The sequence below is a fragment of the Gekko japonicus genome, unplaced genomic scaffold (assembly GCF_001447785.1).
Source record: "Gekko japonicus isolate JY-2015 unplaced genomic scaffold, Gekko_japonicus_V1.1 scaffold1454, whole genome shotgun sequence".
Classification (NCBI taxonomy): Eukaryota; Metazoa; Chordata; class Lepidosauria; order Squamata; family Gekkonidae; genus Gekko; species Gekko japonicus.
Window position 1 is genome coordinate 92,883 of NW_015174884.1, and position 21,569 is coordinate 114,451.

At 41.5% G+C, this 21,569-nt stretch overlaps 1 protein-coding gene across 1 annotated transcript in view; it reads left to right on the forward strand.

Annotated features, from left to right (window-relative positions):
• Window positions 1-6,206: 6,206 nt before the first annotated feature.
• CCNC (cyclin C) overlaps window positions 6,207-21,569 on the forward strand; it is a 28,613-nt gene continuing 13,250 nt past the window's right edge. Inside the window, exons 1-6 of the mRNA XM_015424907.1 lie at window positions 6,207-6,408; window positions 7,605-7,711; window positions 15,426-15,510; window positions 15,692-15,761; window positions 17,235-17,286; window positions 18,334-18,389. Of these exons, the coding sequence (XP_015280393.1) occupies window positions 6,377-6,408; window positions 7,605-7,711; window positions 15,426-15,510; window positions 15,692-15,761; window positions 17,235-17,286; window positions 18,334-18,389 (402 nt within the window). The 5' untranslated portion in view covers window positions 6,207-6,376. The remainder of the gene's footprint in view (window positions 6,409-7,604; window positions 7,712-15,425; window positions 15,511-15,691; window positions 15,762-17,234; window positions 17,287-18,333; window positions 18,390-21,569) is intronic.

Consider the following 21,569-nt stretch of genomic DNA (forward strand, 5'->3'; position numbering starts at 1 on the left):
GTATGGCCGCCTCAATGTTGTTCTGATTACAGTGAGAAATAACATTCAGAGTTTTCCTTATATTATCCACCAGGTTTCTGGAAGGCATAAATCCAGATTGATCTGAGTGAACATAAGATGTTATAAATGACTTCATTCATCTTGCCAATAAGGCAGTAAATATTTTCATGTCCTGGTTAAGTAAAGAAATTGGCCTAAAAGAACTCGGATTCGTTAAATCTTTCCCTTGTTTTGGTATAACAGTTATGGCCGCTTCTGTCCAGGATTTAGGAAGTTCACCCTGAGTTAGTACACGATTACAGACTTCTGCTAAGGCTCCTGAGAGAATATGTGAGAATTTTTTATAATATTCTGATGGAAACTCATCTCTTCCTGGACTCTTGTTAATTTTTAGTGTCTTAATTACTTCTGATATCTCCTCAGAGGTTATTGGGCTCTCCATAAGTTCTTTATGGTTATCAGTTAGTTTAATGTTTACAAATGTTGTAGATCTAACATAGTTACTAATTTGGGTGGGTCTGGGTTTCCTGTTTTATAGAGCGCCCTATAAAAAGTCACAAAGGAATTCATTTTTTTTTTATACCCCGCCAAATCTCTAAGGAGCTCCCGGACTCAAATCTAGCTGTGCAGATATGGATGTGAATGTCTGGAAAGACTGTGGGAAAGAGAAGTATGTACTTTATGTGTACTGGAGGAATGTACATTCAAACTATCACTAATCAAGAAAATGAATCAAACATAACCTGTTCTTCAACACTGTTACCACTATGTCTACTTTCAGAGTACTAGTTCCCATGTGACTAGTGAAATCCAGTCAACAGGGCTATGCACAAAGAGGAAACCTTCCGATACATGTCACAATGTGACTCCTCCTTGGCCTTCAAATTGGAGCACCCTTCCCAAAGAGTTCCTGCATTATGTACATAAAGTCTTGTAAGACTTCAGGGATAATATTGGGTTGCCTTAGCAACCTGGCCAGAAGCCTAGGCCTCTAGCTTGTGCTGTGGGAGTACAGTGCCCTTGGTCAAGAATCAAGTATCAGCTGAAGGCACCGTATTTTGCATGCAAGTCCAGTGGCACAATGGGAGCCACACATCTTGGTGTCTTTCTTGGGTCGCTATTCAACTTCTTGAAAGGCCATCCTGCAGGATGAAGATGCCATTTTGAGCTACTGTAGAAACCTTTCAACTCACACCAGAGGAGGACAAGAACAGAACCCAAGAGTTAAGGAGAGATAGTTTCTTATCTATCAGAGGGGCCAGTTGCCAACCAGCAGAGTTATGCGCAGATCATATCACCACCACCCCATCTCCCCCCAAACAGATTTCTCTATGTTTCCAAAGTGTCATCACCAATCATATTGTTGGCTTGAGGAGAGATTTGATTCTGCTTAGGCACCTGTGGCTTCTGTTTGTTTGCTATTCTGTTCTGTCTGGGACTGTGCCTGGTAGGCACAGGGGATACATTTGGCTTGCACATATTGTAGGGCTGCCAAATGCCCCCGGGGGGTGGAATTCCCCCCGCTTCCGAGCCCCGGTTTCCGCTCCCGCGGAATCGGGGCCCGGGGAACCCCCACCCCCACGTGCATGTCCCCCGGAAGTGACGTTGCATGCTGGGGGTGGGCCACGCCATTTGAGGGGGAAACTCTTTGTTTCCCCCTCAAATGGCGTGGCCCCGCCCCCAGCATGCGACGTCACTTCCGGGTGACGCACGCGCACGTCTAAGACGCCGGCCGGGAGCCCCCCGCTCCCGGCCAAAAAACATTTGGCAACCCTAACATATTGGTATATAGACAGAGATTGGGCATATCTGTACTGCTAATTTATGGTCACGGTCACACATGCGAGATAACACGTGGGGGAAGTGAGGCTATTTACCCCGGAGGAAATTGACCCGCAGTTGCGCGGTCACACAGTTCTTTGAAGCTGTGGGCATAGCCCGCCACTGCATGATCAGATACAATCACGGGTGAGTTGGGGTTTTTTTTGCTGTTTGTTTTCGATTCACTTAAATGGCGGATCAATGAATCGCATCTCCACACTGAAGGCTTCCTACGGCAATATGCGATTATGCGCATACTGAGAAGGGGGGAAAACAATGGCATGGAATTGGGCTGGCCTGATCAAACCATCCCGACGCCATGAGAGCGCACTGGAGTGATCACACAGGGGAAAGTCCGTATGTGGCCCATAGCAACCCGTTTGCTACTGTACTTTCCCCAGTGTCTTTTTACTCCACTTCTTTGGCAGAGCAAAACGGGTTGCCGACGGGTGGGGGACGCTTGCCAGATGTTCCTGTGTGATCGCACCTTTAAAATTTGCCCGGCATTCGTGCCTATCATGTGGCTAATTCTGTGTGTGATTGGGACCTAAAATGTTCCTGGATGCTAAGAATTTGACAGAGAAATTCCAGCCTCCCTTACTAATGATAGAAATGCAATTTGTTCTTACCAAGAAAAGAACTTTCTGGAGACAGACCTTTTTTTCAATGAAGCAGAATTATCTTTTATTGAATTTAACACTCTTACAAGAGGGTGCACAGCAACAAAGCAGGCACACCCAATTCTTCAAAAATACCCCCTTTATACCTGACACCGTCGTGTGGAAAATAAAGTCCCTCCCACTGAACTGCCACTGGTCTGGCAGCCAGGGTGTACAACTAATCCGAACGCTTAAAGAAATCACATGCTTCTCCCTCATCTAGGGCTGCCAAATGCAGCTGGGGGGCGGGGATTCCCCCGCTTCGGACCTCCGATTACCGGCGCGCCGGAATCGGGGCCCGGGGGAAACCCCACCCCCACGTGCGCGTCACCCAGAAGTGACGTCGCACGCTGGGGGCGGGGCCATGCCATTTGAGGGGAAAACAAAGAGTTTTCCGGATCGTCCGGGAGCCCCCCGCTCCCGGACGATCTAAATTTGGCAACCCTACCCTCATCCCTTCCCATACCTATCTCAGCATTTTCCAAGACCACCCTTCCTCTGTTTGCTTATTTCAAATAAGGCTAAGTTTGCTTAGTCCAGACTTTCTATATTAACATTTCTTTATAACACAGTACAAGTTTCGCCTCTTAAGCAATTTTGTCCATTTCATGGGGTAAATTTGCAGTCATCAGCTTCCTGTCAACAGGTCCTAGACAACGAGATGTCCATTCTTAGCTTGTATCTTAAACCACCATCTGACCTTACGAGGTCGCTTTCCCCCATAAGGGACTTCCTCCTTTTTATGCATGCTCAGCACTTAAGCTAGAGACGTAGAAATGAGCCAAGAAAGTCAATCACACATTAAATGTTATATTTATTAATTCTTTTGATTAACCCAAGCATTCCCACTCTCCGTATTGCTTCTTTTTCTTACCGACCCACTAGTTCTACAAATTCCAGCAAGCTTAATCTTTTAGCATCAAGCATTAGCGATAAATTGATTCTCATTGTGTAAAGTTAACGCCTTCCCATGTCTTTTTAGAACTTCCTGTTTCCATTTTAGTGGCTGCCCTTGTGTTTATCAGACAGCATTCTCTGTGTGTCTGCTTTGAAATTATTTATAAAATAGAGCAGAGCCTGCTAATTTGTCTTTAAACGCTTAATCCTTCAAACTTCTATCAACAACAATACATTCATTATCATTCAGCGTTAAGCAAAAGATCTTTAAGCTTTCCTATCAAAAATCTCTATTTCCATTTTTAACACTAAGGACCAGGAAATGACTATTAAGCCATTTTAAGTTGGTAGTGTGGATGTGTCCACAGAGGAAATGTTGAAATATCTGCATAAAATCAGTTTTGTCCTATGATGTATAGAATCACCTGGTTTATACAGATGTACCTTGGTTTTACTTGGCAGTAGTTTAGCACTAAGTCTGAGTTCCATTGTACTGTTCAGTCATCTTGGCCATGACCTTTCTTCTGTGCCAGTCTTTCTCTAAGCCTTTATTGTACATTCAAAGTCTGATTGACTCACCTACATGTTAGCATTTGTGCAACAGTTTCTTAAATGCTAATAATGCCAATGTGGTGTAGTGGTGAGAATTACAGAACAACCCTAAGCCAAGTTACACCCTTCTGAGTCCATTGAAGTCAATGGACTTTGAAGGGGGTATCTCGGCTTACGACTGCCCTGTCAATCACCTTAAAAAAAGGCAATAATTTCCTAACCTGGAGTTGGCATTGGCATCTCTAAATAGGGGAGACCTAGGTTCAAACCTCACTTTGTTGGGGTTTTTTTCCATTTTATTTTTCAGTTTTCCACACATATCACATTTCAATTTCTTAGATTACATAAATTTTTAGAGTTGTTAACACATGTTACAACTTTTATACGCCTTATTACATAGTTGTTTATACGATCATTTCATCTTTTATCCATTTATATGGATTATATACCCTTATCCATCTGTTGTCCAGTATACTTTGATCTTTACCTTGAAGAATTAAACTCAAACCATCCAATTGTGCCAGTTCTAATATTTTTGCTATTAGGTCCTCCTTAGAGGGTATTTTATCTGTTTTCCAGTTTTTGACCACAAGAATTCGTGCCGCCGTTATAATATATAGTATTCAAACCTCACTTAGTTATGATGTACAAAAAATAATCCTGTCTGAGTGTGTGTGTTTCCCCAGCCCAATTTGAGAAAACACTCAGTACAATCCTGTAGAGCAGAATCAGATCTTGAACTTTATTGATCAACAAAGGAGGAAGGTGCAGATCCAATAAGGTTTTGGATCCCACAGCTCTCCCTAAGGTTACAATGGGAGACATAAAGTTTTATACCCTCTATGACAGAAATAAATCATAATTATTGGTTCCATCAAACTTTGTCCTATATCCATCACACTGTTCTGATTGGGCCCAGGCCTGTAGGTTGGACTTTCTCAAGCAAAAATATACCTCCTTCAGTTGAACAATGGGTTTTCTTCTTCCCAGGCTATGAAGTGATAAAAAGTATCTAATGCAACAGATATGGGTACATCATGTAGTATGGTTTCCATCTAACGCAAGCTAACTGACACCAGGGACATGCACAGTTACAGCTGGCCATTATCAAGCAAGGTCACAAGCTTCAGCATTTTATCTTCCCAGCATGCATCCAAACAACAGTCACAAATGAACCAAAGTTAATACCTGAAAACATTCATGATGTTAGAATCATAAATGGCACTTAACATATGCACCATGGAAGTGCTAAGTGCACCTATTAAGTTAAACCTGTTAGTCAGTGGCAGAGTACAAAGTGTTTCATAAACTGTGCATATAAGAGTTATGAAGTTTACTGGGTGACTGGGGGTGGTGGTCACTTTCTCTCTCAGCTTAACCAAACCTATTATGAGGATAAAACAGAGGTAGGGAAAACCACATATGCTTCTCTGAGTTGAGGATAAGAATGTGATATCTATGGTATGCCATTCACATGCAATGAGAAATAAAGGCAGGAAATACAGGCAGGAAAACTTAATCTGCCTATGAGGAAAACAACCCTAGCACTGCCAGTGCATGCATTGTCTTTAAAAATGGCTAGCTGGTCACAGGCAAGGGATAAACACACAACTGCAAAAAATAAAAATTAAAACCAAGAAGGGTACCCAAATATTGGCTCATTGTTATTGGAAAATCTCAGAAGCGTCAAGAGATTAGCACTCTTGCACTGCAAGTGGATAGTATGACCATGCAACCCCATCACTTGTGCAAGTGTGGGTGAGTGATCATATCTCAAGCAACGCTCACATGTAGCCCTTGCACAAAACGATTTGAAAGCATCACAGCATTAATTGTACATTTGTTGTGACATGAACTTTCAGAGGCAGCATTTTTCTCAATGGAATGCAAAAGCAATGAAGGATCTTCCCTGAGCATTTGCAATGAAGGATCTTCCCTGAGCTAAGCATTTCACACTTTCCTGGTATATTTTATTTTTATAAAATGTTTATACCTTGCCCTTCCATATACACATCTGTGAGACAGTTTACAATACAATCTGGTGGAAACACATCCTTGCGGGAACACATGAAAAATGAAGGCACATTTCTTGACAAAATATTCTTGTTGTTGTAAGAAGCCTTTTATGATCAAATCCAGTCTAGGGTCGACGACCGGCAGGGAGGAGGTGGTCTGCCCTGTTGATATCCATAGGGGGAACTTTGTTGCCTGGGAACTGATTTGCCAGGCAGTTGAGTGCAGCCGGGGCGCAGTTGAGTGCAGCACACAAGACCGGGGCGCAGGTTACTGTCTCTATCAGTGTTGCCGCTTTTGCAGCCTCCTTCCTGCTTCGCAAGCGGTTCCTTGTCCTGGAGAGGGAAAAGAAGAGCCTGTTGCATTGGGGACTGGGGTTGCTACGGTCCTCCTGAGCAAGCAGAAAGGAGAAAAAGCTTCCCCGACTCCTCTAAATGGCAGGGAATTTTTGGCAGAGCTCGCACTAGTGAGTGATTTCTTGGCCCTTTCTCCCGGCTTTGGGTGCCCTGGAGGATGGGAAGAGGAGGTTGTGTGGCTTAATCGGTGCGGGCAAGGGGGACGGCGTAAAGGGGGCAGGTGCAGTTTGTTTTGTGTAGTGAATGAGGACTGAGGTATTATGTATAGTGGGTATTTGGAACGTGGATGGAATGGACATGTTTGAAGTGTGAGGCTTTAACAGTACGACTAGGTCTGAAAATGTATTTATGCTTATTATGACTTCACAGAAAGGGAAAGGTTACCTGTTTCTAATTATAGCAAAAAGAACTAGCTGCTTTGTATGGAAAATATACTGTGTTCTTCATATTGAAGAGTATTATGCTTATTGGTTTTAAAGATCTGTGGAACAAGTGCATAGTAAACAACCATACTGGAGCAGACTAATGGTCCTTTTAGTTAAACACCCTGTCTCAGTAGTGGCCAACCAGATGCTCTTGAAGGCCACAAGTGTGTGTTCAGAAGGTTATTAGCTCTGAACATGGAGGTTCGACTTAACTGGTGTAGCTAATAGCTATTGATGGAACTATCCTCCATGAACCTGTCTAGTCCCTTCTAAAGTCAGCTAAATTAATGACTATTGCTGTGGCAGTGGATTCCACATGTTAAAGTGATAACTTCCTATACTTAAGCTCATGATGTTTGAGGCATAAATATAATTATACATACCTAATACTGAGATTTCTGTGCTAGGAAACAAATGTTTGGGTGGGCAATACGCAGTAACTACACACAGCATTAGAAGCCATGATGCTGTATTGATAAAACAAACCTTGAGTTTGTGCAGGTGGTTAAGGTGTCTGTTTCCTGTCTCAGAATAACTGGGATAGTTCTAGAAAAAAGCAAGAATCTAGTAGCAGGGTATGAGCTTTTGAGAGTCACTGCTCACTTCTTCAGATAGTAACTCACGAAAGCTCATCCCCTGCCACATATTTTGGTAGTATTTAAGATGCTACTGGACTCTTGCTCTTTTCTACTGCTACTGCTACACACAAACTAACCTGACTACCCATCTTGGGATAGTTTTGTCATTCTGGCATAGGGTATATAATGGAAGCTGAAAGAATGCTATTCCTTGTAGCATCCTATTACAGATGATGTATTTACATTGCGTAATATCTTTTTAAGCTGTTTCTCTCTCTCCCCCCCCCTTCCCCTCCCCGGTAGCTTACAATGGATTTTGGATAAACAAGATCTGTTGAAGGAACGTCAAAAGGATTTAAAATTTTTGGCAGAAGAAGAATATTGGAAGCTTCAAATATTTTTTACAAATGGTAAAATAGTTTACATTTTAACTTGCCTTTCTGATTTATAATGCTGTTATGTAAGTTTGTGCTAATTTCTTAAATGACAAATGAATATCATTTAAATGAATACCACTTAGTGGAATGAGCCATTGCAGTACTGGAACCCTTGAACATAAGCTTTCCTGAAGTCTTAACATTCCCTTCTAATGTAGTATAATAACTGAAAAAACACTTAATTGTTCAGGACTTCATAGTTGTCCTTTCGTCTTAAGGTATGCATATGTCCATACACTTTCTTTCTAGACCCTTGTGCATACAAAACATGGGTTCTGCCACTAAACAGCAGTGCTTTATTGCATGTTCATGTTTAGGTGCTAGTCCTATAAGCCTTTATTCAGGTGCAACAACCTGTAAGCAATGTGCAGTAAGTCTAAAAAGATAGGACTTGTACACGAGCTAAATTGGATAAGTGTCAAAGTCTACAGGATGCAACTCTTCAAATCAAATTAAGGCTGTAGTCTGAATGACCCCTTACATAGAACTCAATTTGAATACATTGAGTATATTGGTTTAAGTTCTCTATTGCAGTGCAGAAGGACATATATTATTATTCTTGTTTCTTAAACATAAACAAGAGAGTAGTTTTTCAAAGCTTTTGGAAAAGTCATCAGAGTTCTCAGCTCTTGCTTTAGCAGTCAAGTTTCTTTTCCAGATCTCTTGCTTGTATTACAAATACCAGCATTTTGCAAAATCTGATCACAAAATATTTTTATATAAATTAGCTGTGCTCTGCTTGAATCAGTTGTAAAAATGCCTTAACGCTGTGTTAAAATGTTGCTGCTTTTGGATTTATTAGCCAACGTGCCTTAACAATATAGTAGTCCTGAAGTGATGAATGTGTATATATGTTTGGCTTGTTTTGTACTGCATGTAGTGCATAGTTGATATGATTAGTGATATTATATATCACATTTTGAATGTTCTGACTGTTTCATTTCTAGCATTTTCCTGATGCTTAAGACAAACTTTTAAGTCAGTTGGAACTATTATCCCCATATTGTAGATGGTGATATAGAATAGTGGCTTGCCTAGGAGGTATTTACATGTTTATCTTGCATTGGGGTTACTGTCATATGTGTTTCAGTTTCCTTTTTTTTTTTTTTTTTTGAATCCACTGAGGGGAGTTTTTAATTGGTTTTGTTTTTTTCACAACACTACAAACTATAACTGAAAATATGGGAGGGGAAACTACATCTAAGGAGAAAGAAAAGAAACCCACTAATAACTAAAACCCCAAGAGTAGAAGATCTGAAAGAATCTTCAGCTTATCTCAATGTTAATCTAAAATGCTAGTAATACATTGAACATAGTCGGTTATGCTAAATTATTTACCTTTTAACCATCCATTTATCTGTTAAATGAAACCCTCAGAGCATCCCAAAATTATTACTAAATTTTCAGGCACAATTCAGAGTCCTTCAGCCTTTATCTTTTCTTTTCCTCAATTTATATGGACTTTTGGGGGCTGCCGCCCCCTTTCCAGAGAGAGAGTCCTCATCAGAAGACACCGAGCCTAACTCGCCATCCGATTTGCTTTCTTCTTCTTCCTTCTTGTCCTCCGCTGGTTCCCCCAGCTGTGTTATCAGAAACTCACGTGCTTTAGGAACAGAGTCAGTCTTTTCTTTTTTAGCCTGGAGCTTGAAAATGACACCTTCTGGAATTAACCATCTGTAACTGATGCCATTTGTTTGTAAAAAAAAGAGTCAAGTCTTTATATTTCTTTCTCTTCTGTCTTATTTCAAATGGAATGTCTTCTAAGATCCTGATATTATTGTCCCTGATTTTCAAGGGTGCTCCCGTAGTTGCTTTCAAAATGAAATCTCTTACATGTCTCTTCGAGAATCTGACTACTATTTCCCTAGGCAGATTATTTTTCTTGATGTATAAGGAATAGGACCTGTAGACCACATCCATCTCGCTGTAAAGATATTCCGCTGTCAAATCTGTCATTGGAGCTATTGCATCACTCAACAATTGCTTCAGATTCTCTCCTTTAGATTCCGGGACCCCTTGGAACCGTAGGGCCAAATTTGCTTTCTCCATTTGCAGCTGTAAAAGTTGTGACTCTTCTGTAGCTTGTTTCATTTCCAGCTTTTGCACCTTTTTCTTGACTTTTTTAGTATTGGCGTCCATTTCCTTCTCTGCCATTTGCTCCGTTGCATTTAGAGATTTAGTCAGTTGTAGCTGCCTTTGAAGCCAAACTCTGACCAATTGTTGATAATTGTTGCTTAATATTAGTCATCTCATCCAGCAGAGGGTGCAAGGAATCTGCCAACATTTTAGAAAGCTTAGTGGTCTCTTCCGTTCGAGGACTGCCCACTAGTTTTGCTTTCAACAGTTTGTCTTTATCTGGTTTCTTCCCCGCCACCTTTTTGGATTGTTTACTTTTCTAAAAGTTGCTAAAGTCTCTGATATTCGCCCATACGCTTATCTGCGCTCTGGTAAGTCTCTTAAAACCGATTTAGATGCTTATTTTTCTGCTCCCCCCTATTATTTCCGTGTTTTCATTTATGCGTTTGGGGGGGCCTTCCCCCGCTCGCTTTTTGTCGCTACTTAAAGGGGGGCAGCTTTCTTTTTAAATCTTCATGCTCGCTTCAGCCCGACTCACAGTTCGTTGCCGGCCATCCGGCCATGCTCGGTATCGGTTTTTCTCACCCGATCTCCAATGCTTGTTCCGGTCAGCCATGCTAATTCCATACGGACTCAGTGGCAGGACCTTCGGGGCAGAGGAGCGCCTCAATTCTCCGGCATCACACCGGTGAAGAGGTCGCCCCTGAAAAGCCTCCTGGCTAGGAGCCTTTTGCCAAGGCTCCTAGGGGGGGGGGTTGTGACCAATGTTCCCTCTAAGCTGTGGAGTCTTGTGAGCAAAACTTCTACTTTGTGAGCTACTGGCGTTAAAGTTGTGAGCAAGCGATTTGGCTACTGCATAAATTAGTCTGCTCTGGAGCCATCCCTCCTGAGCTGAGACAAAAATGTGTGAGCCAGAGGCTAAAAAACTGTGAGCTAGCTCACACTAACTCAGCTTAGAGGGAACACTGGTCGTGACCCATTGCACCCCCTCCTACACACTGGTGTGCAGATTGCATCCCCGGGACATCCGGGAGATGCATCTGCCTGCTTGTCACCATAAACCGGAAGTTGTGTTTCAGTTTCCTGAAGAACTTTCTGATGTGACTCGCTGTTTGTACAGTTTTGTTCTGATACGGTTTCCCTGTTTGATGTATTGTTCCACTTCTTCTGTTGCTACCTTCTTTTTTGTTGAGATATCATGATGTCCTAGATGCCATTTCCTTTTACTAAGTGCTGAGACTGAGGCTTCGATGGCAGTGTTGTGGATTTTAACTTTTAAACCATTGTTTGGGACACAGTATGCCTAAGAGTTTGGTTTTAGGTTTTTGTGTAAATCTGCACCCACTCTTTTTTCCCACTGTTCTTGCTAACTTACAGTTTTCAGCCTTGAAAAGAACAACATATGAATCAATGGCTTTATGCCCAGAATAAATCTCAGGACAAATGGAACAGAATTTGCAACATTTATTCTTTAGAATGCTCAGAGGTGTCTAACATCACACCTCTAGAGAAAACAAATTAGATAGTTTAACAAAGTAATAGGAGGCTCACATGTCTATATAAGACAGCCACACTCTGAACAGGCATCTGAACAGGTCAATTCTGGGTTTCAGTGAATCTGTCTTATCTTTTCTGAAAATGTTTGGTAAGAATTTTAGAAATTGTACTTCATTTTTAAATGCAGGTTAAGTTGAAGAAGGTATCACTTGTATGTTTTTTATTTATAATCTCATTTACATTTTATAGTGTTCCCTGTATACTTGTGAATCTTGTTTTTTATCTGTTCAATGATAACTAGAGTAATTTTAAATAAAGTTCTCAAAAGTCAACATTGAGTGATCATTGGCTGGGATACAAAGGTTTCATCGGGACCTGAAATTAACTTCTTATTTCTCTTCAGTCAGAAGACTGGTACCTGTAGAGAATGATCATTGAAGATACTGATCGTTCTTTACACAGCCTCGTATATTAGTGGTTCATGCATTATTAAAAAAATAAATCAGAGACTTCTGGTTGCCATGTGCCTGTTTGAAGTAATGCCCCCCATCATAATTATATAGAAAACACTAGAATATGTAAATGAGATTATAAATAAAGAAAGCATACATCATGCCAACCACTGATTTTATTGGATTTTGGTTTCGTTATTTTCATATTTTTGCTCTTTGGACTCTGGGAGTTTTTCTTGCCTCCTGTTTCATGGACTGATAGATTTAATATTGTGATTTATTCTGGTTGTGAAGGGAGACGTGGCCAGAGGCGTGAATTCAGGCCTGCTAAAATGGCAGGTCTAAATCAAATGGAAGAAATTCCATAGTATTAGGAAACTGGAAGAAGATAGGTCAGCTGAACTGTTTAATTTCTCTTCTACTTTTGTTGTGAGTTATAGTGTGACAACAGAGGGCAGCATCAGTAAGGTGCTCTGTCTTTAGGATATTGTATTTGGAGACCAAATTCCACACGCTCAGCTGAAACATCAGGTGGCCAATGATAATATATGATGTGGATCTTATGCCTCTCTCATATCACATTCTTGGGAGGATACCTAAGGAAGAAGAGAGATCCATGGATATTTTGACTGTGCTAACAAAAATAAAAGGAAAAGCATTCATGTAAAATTAACCTTAGCACATAAAAATGGACATACCCATGTAACAGAGTAGATACACTGTCCTAACACAGTCCTAAGCAGAGTTACATCCTTCTAAGTCCATTAAATCAGTGGGCTCAGAAGGGTATAACTCTGCATAGTATTGCAGTTTTGGACTGTGCAGAAGATTTGAGTTAAGATGAGGGGTTGGATCCAACCACCAGTTCTCTGGTGAAAAAGAGAGGAAGGAGTTGCCTCTGATTACCAAAAAGACTATGCCTGGGGATCATGGGACCTTCATGGGCAAAAGCCATGTGAGATAGGGCTGTAATAAGGGGGGGGGGGAGTTGAACAAAGACCTGTCTGGCTCCAACCTAAGATCTGCATGGCGGTGGGGGAATGTCCTGGCGCTCAGTTTACATTCTTAGCAATGGCACTACTTTCATAGCTCTTTGTGAAATTATGATGGCATAGAGAATTGGTGGTTTTGGATACAAACTGCTAGTGCTCAGTAAAAACATTTGTACTGCTGCTAATCAATATATTGTTTTACTCTGAATATATTCTGTCTGAATTTACTCTCTGAATATATTTCAGAAATGTCTATTTGTTTTATCGTATACTGATGATATTACAATATGGCCTCAGGTAGGTCACAATTGTAACAATTGTTTCTTTAGCCATTTATCCTGTGTGCAGATTCCTTGTTTGGCTGCCAGCCTTTTAAAAAAAATCTGTGCATGGATGCGTAAAGTAAAAGGGCATAACTTGCAGCACTATTTGAAAATGGCAGGGTAGTGACATAGCACTGCCATATTCAAATTAAGAATGGATGAGGGAATTCAGGAAAAATACCAAGTGATCACCTTATGTTTCATTCTGTACTTCCACCTCTGCTCGGTGTCCCAGACGTATACTTCTGACATGCTTGGCACTTCTCCTTTGCCTGGAAGGCCAAACAAGAGCTACCTGCACAGCTGACACCAGGGCTGTTTCTTGGCCAACTGGCAGGCAAGGCTAGTGATGAAGCAGCTGACTACTTTCCCTGGTCTCTCTCGCCCTGCTCCCTTTCCCTAGACTAAATATGTCATTCTTCAAACACCTGCTGCCTCTGCCAAATCCAGTGACCATATTGATACTGGCAGTGTAATTTGTTGGACAGATAACATCCATTTTATGAGGTATTTTAACATTGGAGGCTACGTTTCAACATAAATTGGGATGCTTGGATTTTATTCAGTCAAGCTCTTTGCTCTTGCTGTAGTTAACCATGTACTCTGGGGTACTGCCATTGCAGTTACTGGGACTTCTCTAGAGTGAATTAAAATTTCCATAGGTTATACATAAAGTTAGTGTTTTCCTTTTGTTTTTGAGATATTGCCCACATCTACCAGATGCCTCTTTGTTCTGATCTTTGAGGTTTAAATGACTTGAAGGAATTACGTTTATGAGTTGGGCATAAAGAACTATTTGCCTGAATTTAAACAAACTTGCTCTAGCTGATAGTATGCTGTACTTGGACCCAGATTTAAGTGCAAAACCATTGGCTTCTCAATCAGTCTTTACTGGCATATAACAATTAAGATGTACAGGTGTCACGACCTGCCCTTCCGCCTCTGTCTTATTGGCTACTTTCCAAGCCACCACAGAGACTACAGAGTGTTTACCTTACTTCAGGGTCATATAAACCAGCATAACGTGAGTAGGAAAGATAATAACTGTTTGGTTTCCCTTTTTACTAATAATACCAATTAGCCAAATATACAGGTCAGCAATTCTGTCCAATTAAAATAATACATAAGTTTATTACAAACAATAAAAACACACAAGTTGGGGACAAGGAAAATGTACATAGAACAAACAAAGAAACACAAAAGCTAACTAAGCTAACTCTATACTTCCCTGAGCACTTGGCTCTAAGCAGCAACAAACATAGAGACTGGCTGGTGCCTGGGATTAGCAGTCCATCTGGTCCGATGCACCCCGTGCTGTCCACCCCGGCCTTCCACTCCAGCAACCGTGAGCAGTACAGCATAATGGCTAGATGCTTCTCTCTGGCAAGCATACGTCTGCTAACTGGCCTTGCCTTGGCTCCCACTAAATAGCTGGCCAGCTGTCAGCCAATCATGAGCTAACTGGAAGTTCACACGTGGCTGACTTAGATGGAGAACTGTCAAGATCTACCTGAGTCATTGCATACTCTGACAGTTGCCAGGTGCACTAGCTTACAATAGCCCTTAATAAGATACAGATGTCACTTAGCTGACCTACTTTGCTAACTACATCCTAGTGCCTTACTGTCTGGCTACAGCAACCACTTACAGTTTTTAAAGGGGGAATATCTTGACAACAGGATACAAAAGGAATAAAAATAAGAATATATTACAGTACAATTGGATAATATCCTCAGTTATTTCTGAAGCTTCTCCTGGCACAGCTGTATGGCGAACTGTAAGAACTTTGCCACCTTCTCAGTTATAACAGAGTAGGAATCATTCAAAAGACAGTAAACCTTATAGGAATCGGAGAGGCCAGACATAGCTAAAATAGAGCTTAAGTATTTAAAATGAATATCTACATAGAACGAATAATAGAGGAAAATATGTGGGATTTTCTCAATGCAATTGGTGTTACAAGGACAATGTCTAGTCAAATGTGCTATTTTTTAAAATCTGCCATATAAAATCACAGATGGCATGGCATTAAATCTAGCTAAAGAAAAAGCTCTGTGTTGTTGAAGTACTTGCAGAGAATATATACACACACACACACACACACACACACACACACACACGACCTACTGCCAATGTTGTTGTTTTAAAGAAGTCAGGTTACTGCTGGGGTTGTCAAAGACTCCTAGGCTATGGTCTAGGAGAATGTTGTTATTACTTTGTTAGATTCTGTAATTGTTTCTTGTACCCTTTTTACTTTGGGGCGAACATAAGCCACCACAATACTGCTGATAAACTTCAACACTTTCAAAGCTGTACTCAGTTTAATTTTTTTCTTTTTGTTTGTAAGTTATCCAGGCCTTAGGTGAACATCTGAAACTAAGACAACAAGTTATTGCCACAGCTACTGTCTACTTCAAGAGGTTCTATGCCAGGTAAGGCAATTCACCTTGCCACTAGGAGGTTTGCTAAGTTTATAAGTCCACAACTATGTTGTCCTTCTTTCTAAGATACAAATCTTTTAGGTTCATGACTGTAACTTTGTTGGAGGACCCTATAGTACTCTTGATGCTTAACTCCTTCTACTGGCTAACGTTTTATATTGTAACTTTTCAGATATTCCCTAAAAAGTATAGATCCAGTATTGATGGCTCCCACATGTGTGTTTTTGGCATCCAAAGTAGAGGTAAGAAGTGGTACTGTGTTATAAAGTCTATTATTATTATGGAAATAGGAAATAAACCTTAACAAATGGGTCCTGTGGGGAACTTGTGTGGTGAGGGTGAGGGGGTGCTGCTGCCTTCTCCTTTTCAAAGCTGCCCTGGCTTTCCCGCTTTTTCTCTCTGTCAGGGGCTTGTACAGCAAGTGGGGAAGGAAGAAGGGCCCCCCACTGCTTCCTCCTGGCTGCTGCTGCTTGTTCACTTTATCTCCTATATGGGGACAGGCACTGGAGAAATAAAGGAAAAAGCAGTAGGTTTGCCTTCTCTTGCTCCCATTCCTCCTGTCCACCATTTTTTGTCTTCTGTCCCTGGTGGGGCTGGCAACTGTAGATGGATGCCGAAAACTCCTCCTTTGCTGCCTTTCCCAAGCCACTGCTGTGCTAACTGCCAGTTTTTATGATACCTGGCATTGGCAACACTGGCAGCAACAATCCACCTTTCTTCCTTCCTTCCTTCCTTCTCTTCTCAGCCTGGCTTGGCAGTCCTTTCTCCCTGTATGCCTATCTTCTTCCCCCTTAACACAAGCCTCCATCACTCCTGCCCACTGTAGCATGCCAAGATCTGGTTCCTGTATGCTATCTGTGCAACTGCAGACAATGCTTCTCTCTGGATTGGGAGCTTTTGCAAACTTCATTTCCATTTCTTAAAGATTCTCCAGCAAACCTGGATATTTCCCCAGGTTTGTTGAAAAATTCTATTTTGTGCTCATGGTCCGTTTTGTAGATTTCTTGATCTGCGTTCTAGGACCGTATTTAGAATTAGTTGTATGAGGATCCTAAGGAGAAGTCGTTTAACGTTGGAGAAGGTTTTCTTCTGGAAAAGGAAGAGACTCCATAATGGCAATGAGTCGTTCTTACTTTAATCTATCATTGGGTTGGCCAAATAACTAATTTTTCGTAGTCCCAACTGTTGGGATTTTGCAAAGTGCAGTTACACCCCTCCACCAGGGGAATACTTCCCCCAGCCTTTATAAGAATGGTCATCCTGCTGGCATAAAAGTATGATGATGGCCTCTGTCCCACGAGCAAACAGGGTTTCTAATACAGGTTGCTTGGTCTGCCCTTTAGTGACAGCAGTCTGCCATCAAAATGGCCTTTCTCTAGTAGTATTGCAAGTGACAAGGATTCTGCTAGAAGGAAAGAAAAAAACATAGATATCTTGCCTGAGGAGAAAACTATAGTTGAAGTGCATCAGCAACTACAGGTGGGCAAGGGAATTGGGGAAGATCCTGTTAACACCATTCATCTTGGGCTGGAGTGGAGTTGAACATGGGTTGGCTTGACTTTTCCCATGGTGCTAGCAGCTTAGCATGGAAAGGGGACCCTTTGGCCCACATTTCTTTCAGGAGACTTTTACCTATCTTAAATGACTGTCCCAGTCACAGATATGGCAGTAGTGCAGAGCATGCCTTCCTGTGTGACTTCTGTTTCTTCCTTTAGGAATTTGGTGTGGTCTCAAACACAAGGTTGATATCTGCTGCTACTTCTGTATGTAAGTATAAATTCTGTGAGCAATTCCATAGCTAAAATGATTTGTTCCTTTCGTAGGAAGCTGTCATCAGATAATGCTTGTTAGCAATGCTATTTATTGTCAGCTTATGGAGTACAAGTGTTCTCGATATACATTTCTCCAGCAGAGTCAGTTTCCAATTCCAGAAGAGATGAAAATGAATATGTTATTCTTAATAGCTCTGTTACTTTTAGGTTCTGTCCCCCCCCCGAAAGTTAGTTATTTATACACATAATGTGAAATTAATTTCTATAGGCTGATGAATGTTTCCATGGTAGTATATACTTTTGAAATTTCATTTAAAAATTCAATAAAGGAGGGAGATGACGGTGTTTGAAGCTGGAAAATAGCAGAGTTGTTTGTAGTAGAATATGTACAGTTTATTTACAGAGACTTTATACATACACAGCTTGTAGCAATTCGGGATCTTGACCGACAAAGTGCTTTGCATAACAGCCGTAACCATATAGGCAGTGCTGGACTAAGAACTTGTTACAATATATATATATATACTGACCAATCACATCCCAGTACTGTACAATTGCTTAGTCACTGTGACACTTACAGATATGATGCAACTCTAGTGTCACATGACCACCCAACTGTCATTGTAGATCATCTAGATCTAAACCTCATGTCTCACATGACATTGCTGTGATCTTCCATATACTGACAGGAGAAGGTGCTCTTTTTTGTTTTGGTCCATTTAGTAACGTTCAATCTATTCAGCCGTGTTTTCTATGTGCTTATTGCAGTTGGATTTTGTAGTCTAATCTATAATATATGCCACAAAAGGTGCCACTTTTTCTTGTACTTTTAAATATAAAACACTACTGTCAACATCTGATCCAGAATTAGAGAGAAAACATTTTGTATATCTGCCCATAAAAGTTTCCTCTCCCAACCATAGGTCTGTCCCCCAGGGCGTAGGTAGGCTCTTGTGTGTAGGGTTTTGTGTTGAAACAGAAATAAGCATATTGGTTTTGTTTTATCATTTATTTAAAATCTTTTGATTTTTCTTCACTGCAGTGAAAACTAGGTTTTCGTATGCCTTTCCAAAGGAATTTCCTTATAGGATGAATCATGTAAGTTTGCTGTATGGAAACAAACCTTCTCAACTGTATAAAAAGGCTATTCATAGAAATATGGCTTATCCTAACACAGCTGCTCATAATTAGTAAATTACCACTGCCATCGCAAACATTCTTTTGGAAGAAAGCTCTACTTTTTAAAAATGGAACTTGATTCCTACAAAGTGGAATTTAAATCACTTGTACAAGTTGATTGAAGTCAAAGGGCTTAGGCCTAACTCTGGTTAGGACTGCATGAAAGCAATGAAAACACGTGAACTCTCTGGAGTAGGTTTGCCAGGTTCCCTCACTGTCACGGTGGAGGGATTTGGGGGGTATTCCAGGGGTGGGCAGGACGTCGTCAGGCGATGTCCCAACATGATGACATCACCCTGAAGTGCAACACTCTGGTTTTGGGGCAAAAATTCTATGGGTTTTTTTGCTTCAAAACCATAGCATTTGCCCCGAAACCAGAGCGTTTGTGTGTGACGTTGCCAATGCAATGATGTCACTTCCAGGTGATGTCATCGTGTCGAGGAATTTGCCTGACGATGTCCCTATTTGGAGGTGGGGTTTCCCCTGCCAGCCAGCTGGCTGGGGGCGGATTGCAGCCACCAAAAGTGGGGCTGGCAACCCTACTCTGGAGAGAGAGATAAAATTATAACTCCTAGTGAAACACTAGATTTATATCTTTCTGGAGTATTTGAAATATTGGTACCTAGCAATCCTACATCCTGCTCACATGTATGTATATGTTTATGTGTTAGTATAATGCATACATTTCAAATATGCTTATTACGGTGAGTGGTCTTATTAGATTGGAGAAAACAATCTCCTTGCTTTAACCACAACATGTGTGCAGTATTGCATCTTTCTCTAAGCAGTCCGCTATCCAAAGTTCTAAAATCTCTAAAAATTTGACTTGAAATGACAAAGTATTCTGATAACTTATGCATGCAAACTGTTTCTCATTTAAATCACTGTGGAAAACTGCTGCTCATTATAACAGAGCTGGACTGCATCATGTATATTTTATTACCTTAATGTAATGTGTTAATAGGGAGAAGCCAGTCACTAAGTATGAGTAAATAATAAGTTCCCATATTTGCAGGTTTTAATTGGAAAAGGGGTTCTAGTATTCAGAGGCATCAGTTGTTGCAATTTCTGGGACTGAATGTGGGGCTTTTATAATTTTAGCGTAATAATTTCAGAATAAGATGGGTATAGAATAAGTACTGGGGGGAAAAGGGGGGGGGGAACTCAACCCAGGATATGACTACGAACCATAAAGGGCTAAGCTAAACCATATATATAAAAGTACAAATATTTATTAAGGTGTACACATTTTAAAGCTTTCCTGATTAAAAATTACTTTGTCTAAGATCAGACTATAAAAGCTTATCCTCTATACATACATATGGTGGGTAAATAATGTACAACTGAAGACCAAACGCGTTTCAGCTCCTAAGGGCCTTCCTCAGTGGTCAATATTATCTATATATAATAACTAGAAATAAGGCCCGTTGTGGAAATAAATACAACGGGATCTAGAAAGAGGCTCTGGGAGAGTGCTCTGGCTTTGGGCAAACAGTGTCAATTTGCTGTGGCGACCTCAGCAGGGTATAATGACAGAGTCCACTGTTTTCTCCAGAGGAACTGATCTCTGCTACCTGAAGAGCAGTTGTAATTTTGAGTGATCTCTAGCCCTCACCTGGAGATGGGCAACAATTGTTACCCAGGACGAAATGGCTGGTCTGGAGGGTGGTCTATGGCATTCTACCTGTCTGAGGTCCCACCCCTCCTCAAACCTCACCCTCTTCAGGCTCCACCTCCGGCCGCAAGGCCCGTTTTCCCTCCCACCCCCACCCACTCCAGGGCCGACATCCGGCCGCAGGGTCCGTTTCCCCCCACTCAACCCCACTCACTCCAGGGCCGGCGACTGGAGGTGCAAGCCTCCGGCTGCCGGGTCCGTTTCCACCCCCCCCACTCCAGGACCGGAGACAGGAGGCAGAAGCCTCCGGTCGCCCACTCCCTTCCCCTCCCCCCCCACCCACTCCCAACAGGCACTGAGGGGAATGTAGGGTTGCCAGCTCTAAGGAGGGAAATACCTGGAGGTTTGGGGGGTGGATTCTGTAGAGGGCAGCATTGGGCGGGGGGGGGGGGCGGAAGGACTCAGCAGGTATAATGTCATAGGGTCTACCCTCCTAAAGCAGTCATTTTCTCTAGGGGAACTGATCTCTGTCATCTGGAGATCAATTGTAGCAGTGGGAGATCTCCAGGTCCCACCTGGAGATTGGCAACCCTAGGGGAAAGTCAGCTGCACAGCAGGGGGTTGAAGAGAATGGTTTGATGGCTGCTGGGCCAAGATTGGCAACAATAGTTCCCCAGGAGCAAATGGCTGGTTTGGAGGGTGGAGTCTATGGCACTGTACCTGTCTGAGGTCCCCTCTCCGGGCTCCACCCCTCAAATCTCCAGGAATTTCCATACCTAACGCTGGCAACTTTATTTCCTCCCCTCTCAGCAGCCTCTTTCTAGCAAAATTCTGTCTTTCTTTTTTTCCCCAATATATTTTTATTAAGTTTTGCATTTATAACATAATAACATACATATACAAAGTGGTGTATTAATTTCATAACAGTTGTGAAACAGTCTTGTTACTGAACGCTACAATAAAGGATGATTAGTTAACTACGTAGGTTGTAGCATGAATATACACAAGATATAATTATAAATTTCCAACTCTTGGCATTTAGAACTATTTTGAATAATAGATGTTGTACTATGCTTAATTGAGCCATGCTTATTACCAATACTTATATACACATTACCACAGATGTAGAGTGTCTATCTCTTTAGGGATATCATCGAATTGTTGTAAGTATTCCAATATAGGGAACCAGACAGCTATAAAAGAAGATTGGGCAGGAATCTTGTCAAGTCGCGTAAGGTTATCCGAGAGTTTAGCCATAATATACAAATCCCACAGTTTCTTGTGCCAATGAGAAATTGTAGGTGTTATTGTTGTTTTCCAGTGGGTTGCAATGACAGTTTTGGCTGCAAATAGCAGGATGGAGACCCTCTCCACCACTGAAGGAGCAGAGTCCTGAGCTACCCAACTGTTCAAAAATAAGTTTTCCGGCGTGGGTGTGATGTCTAGGTTAGCAACACTTTTGATTTGTGTTAGAATGCTTTCCC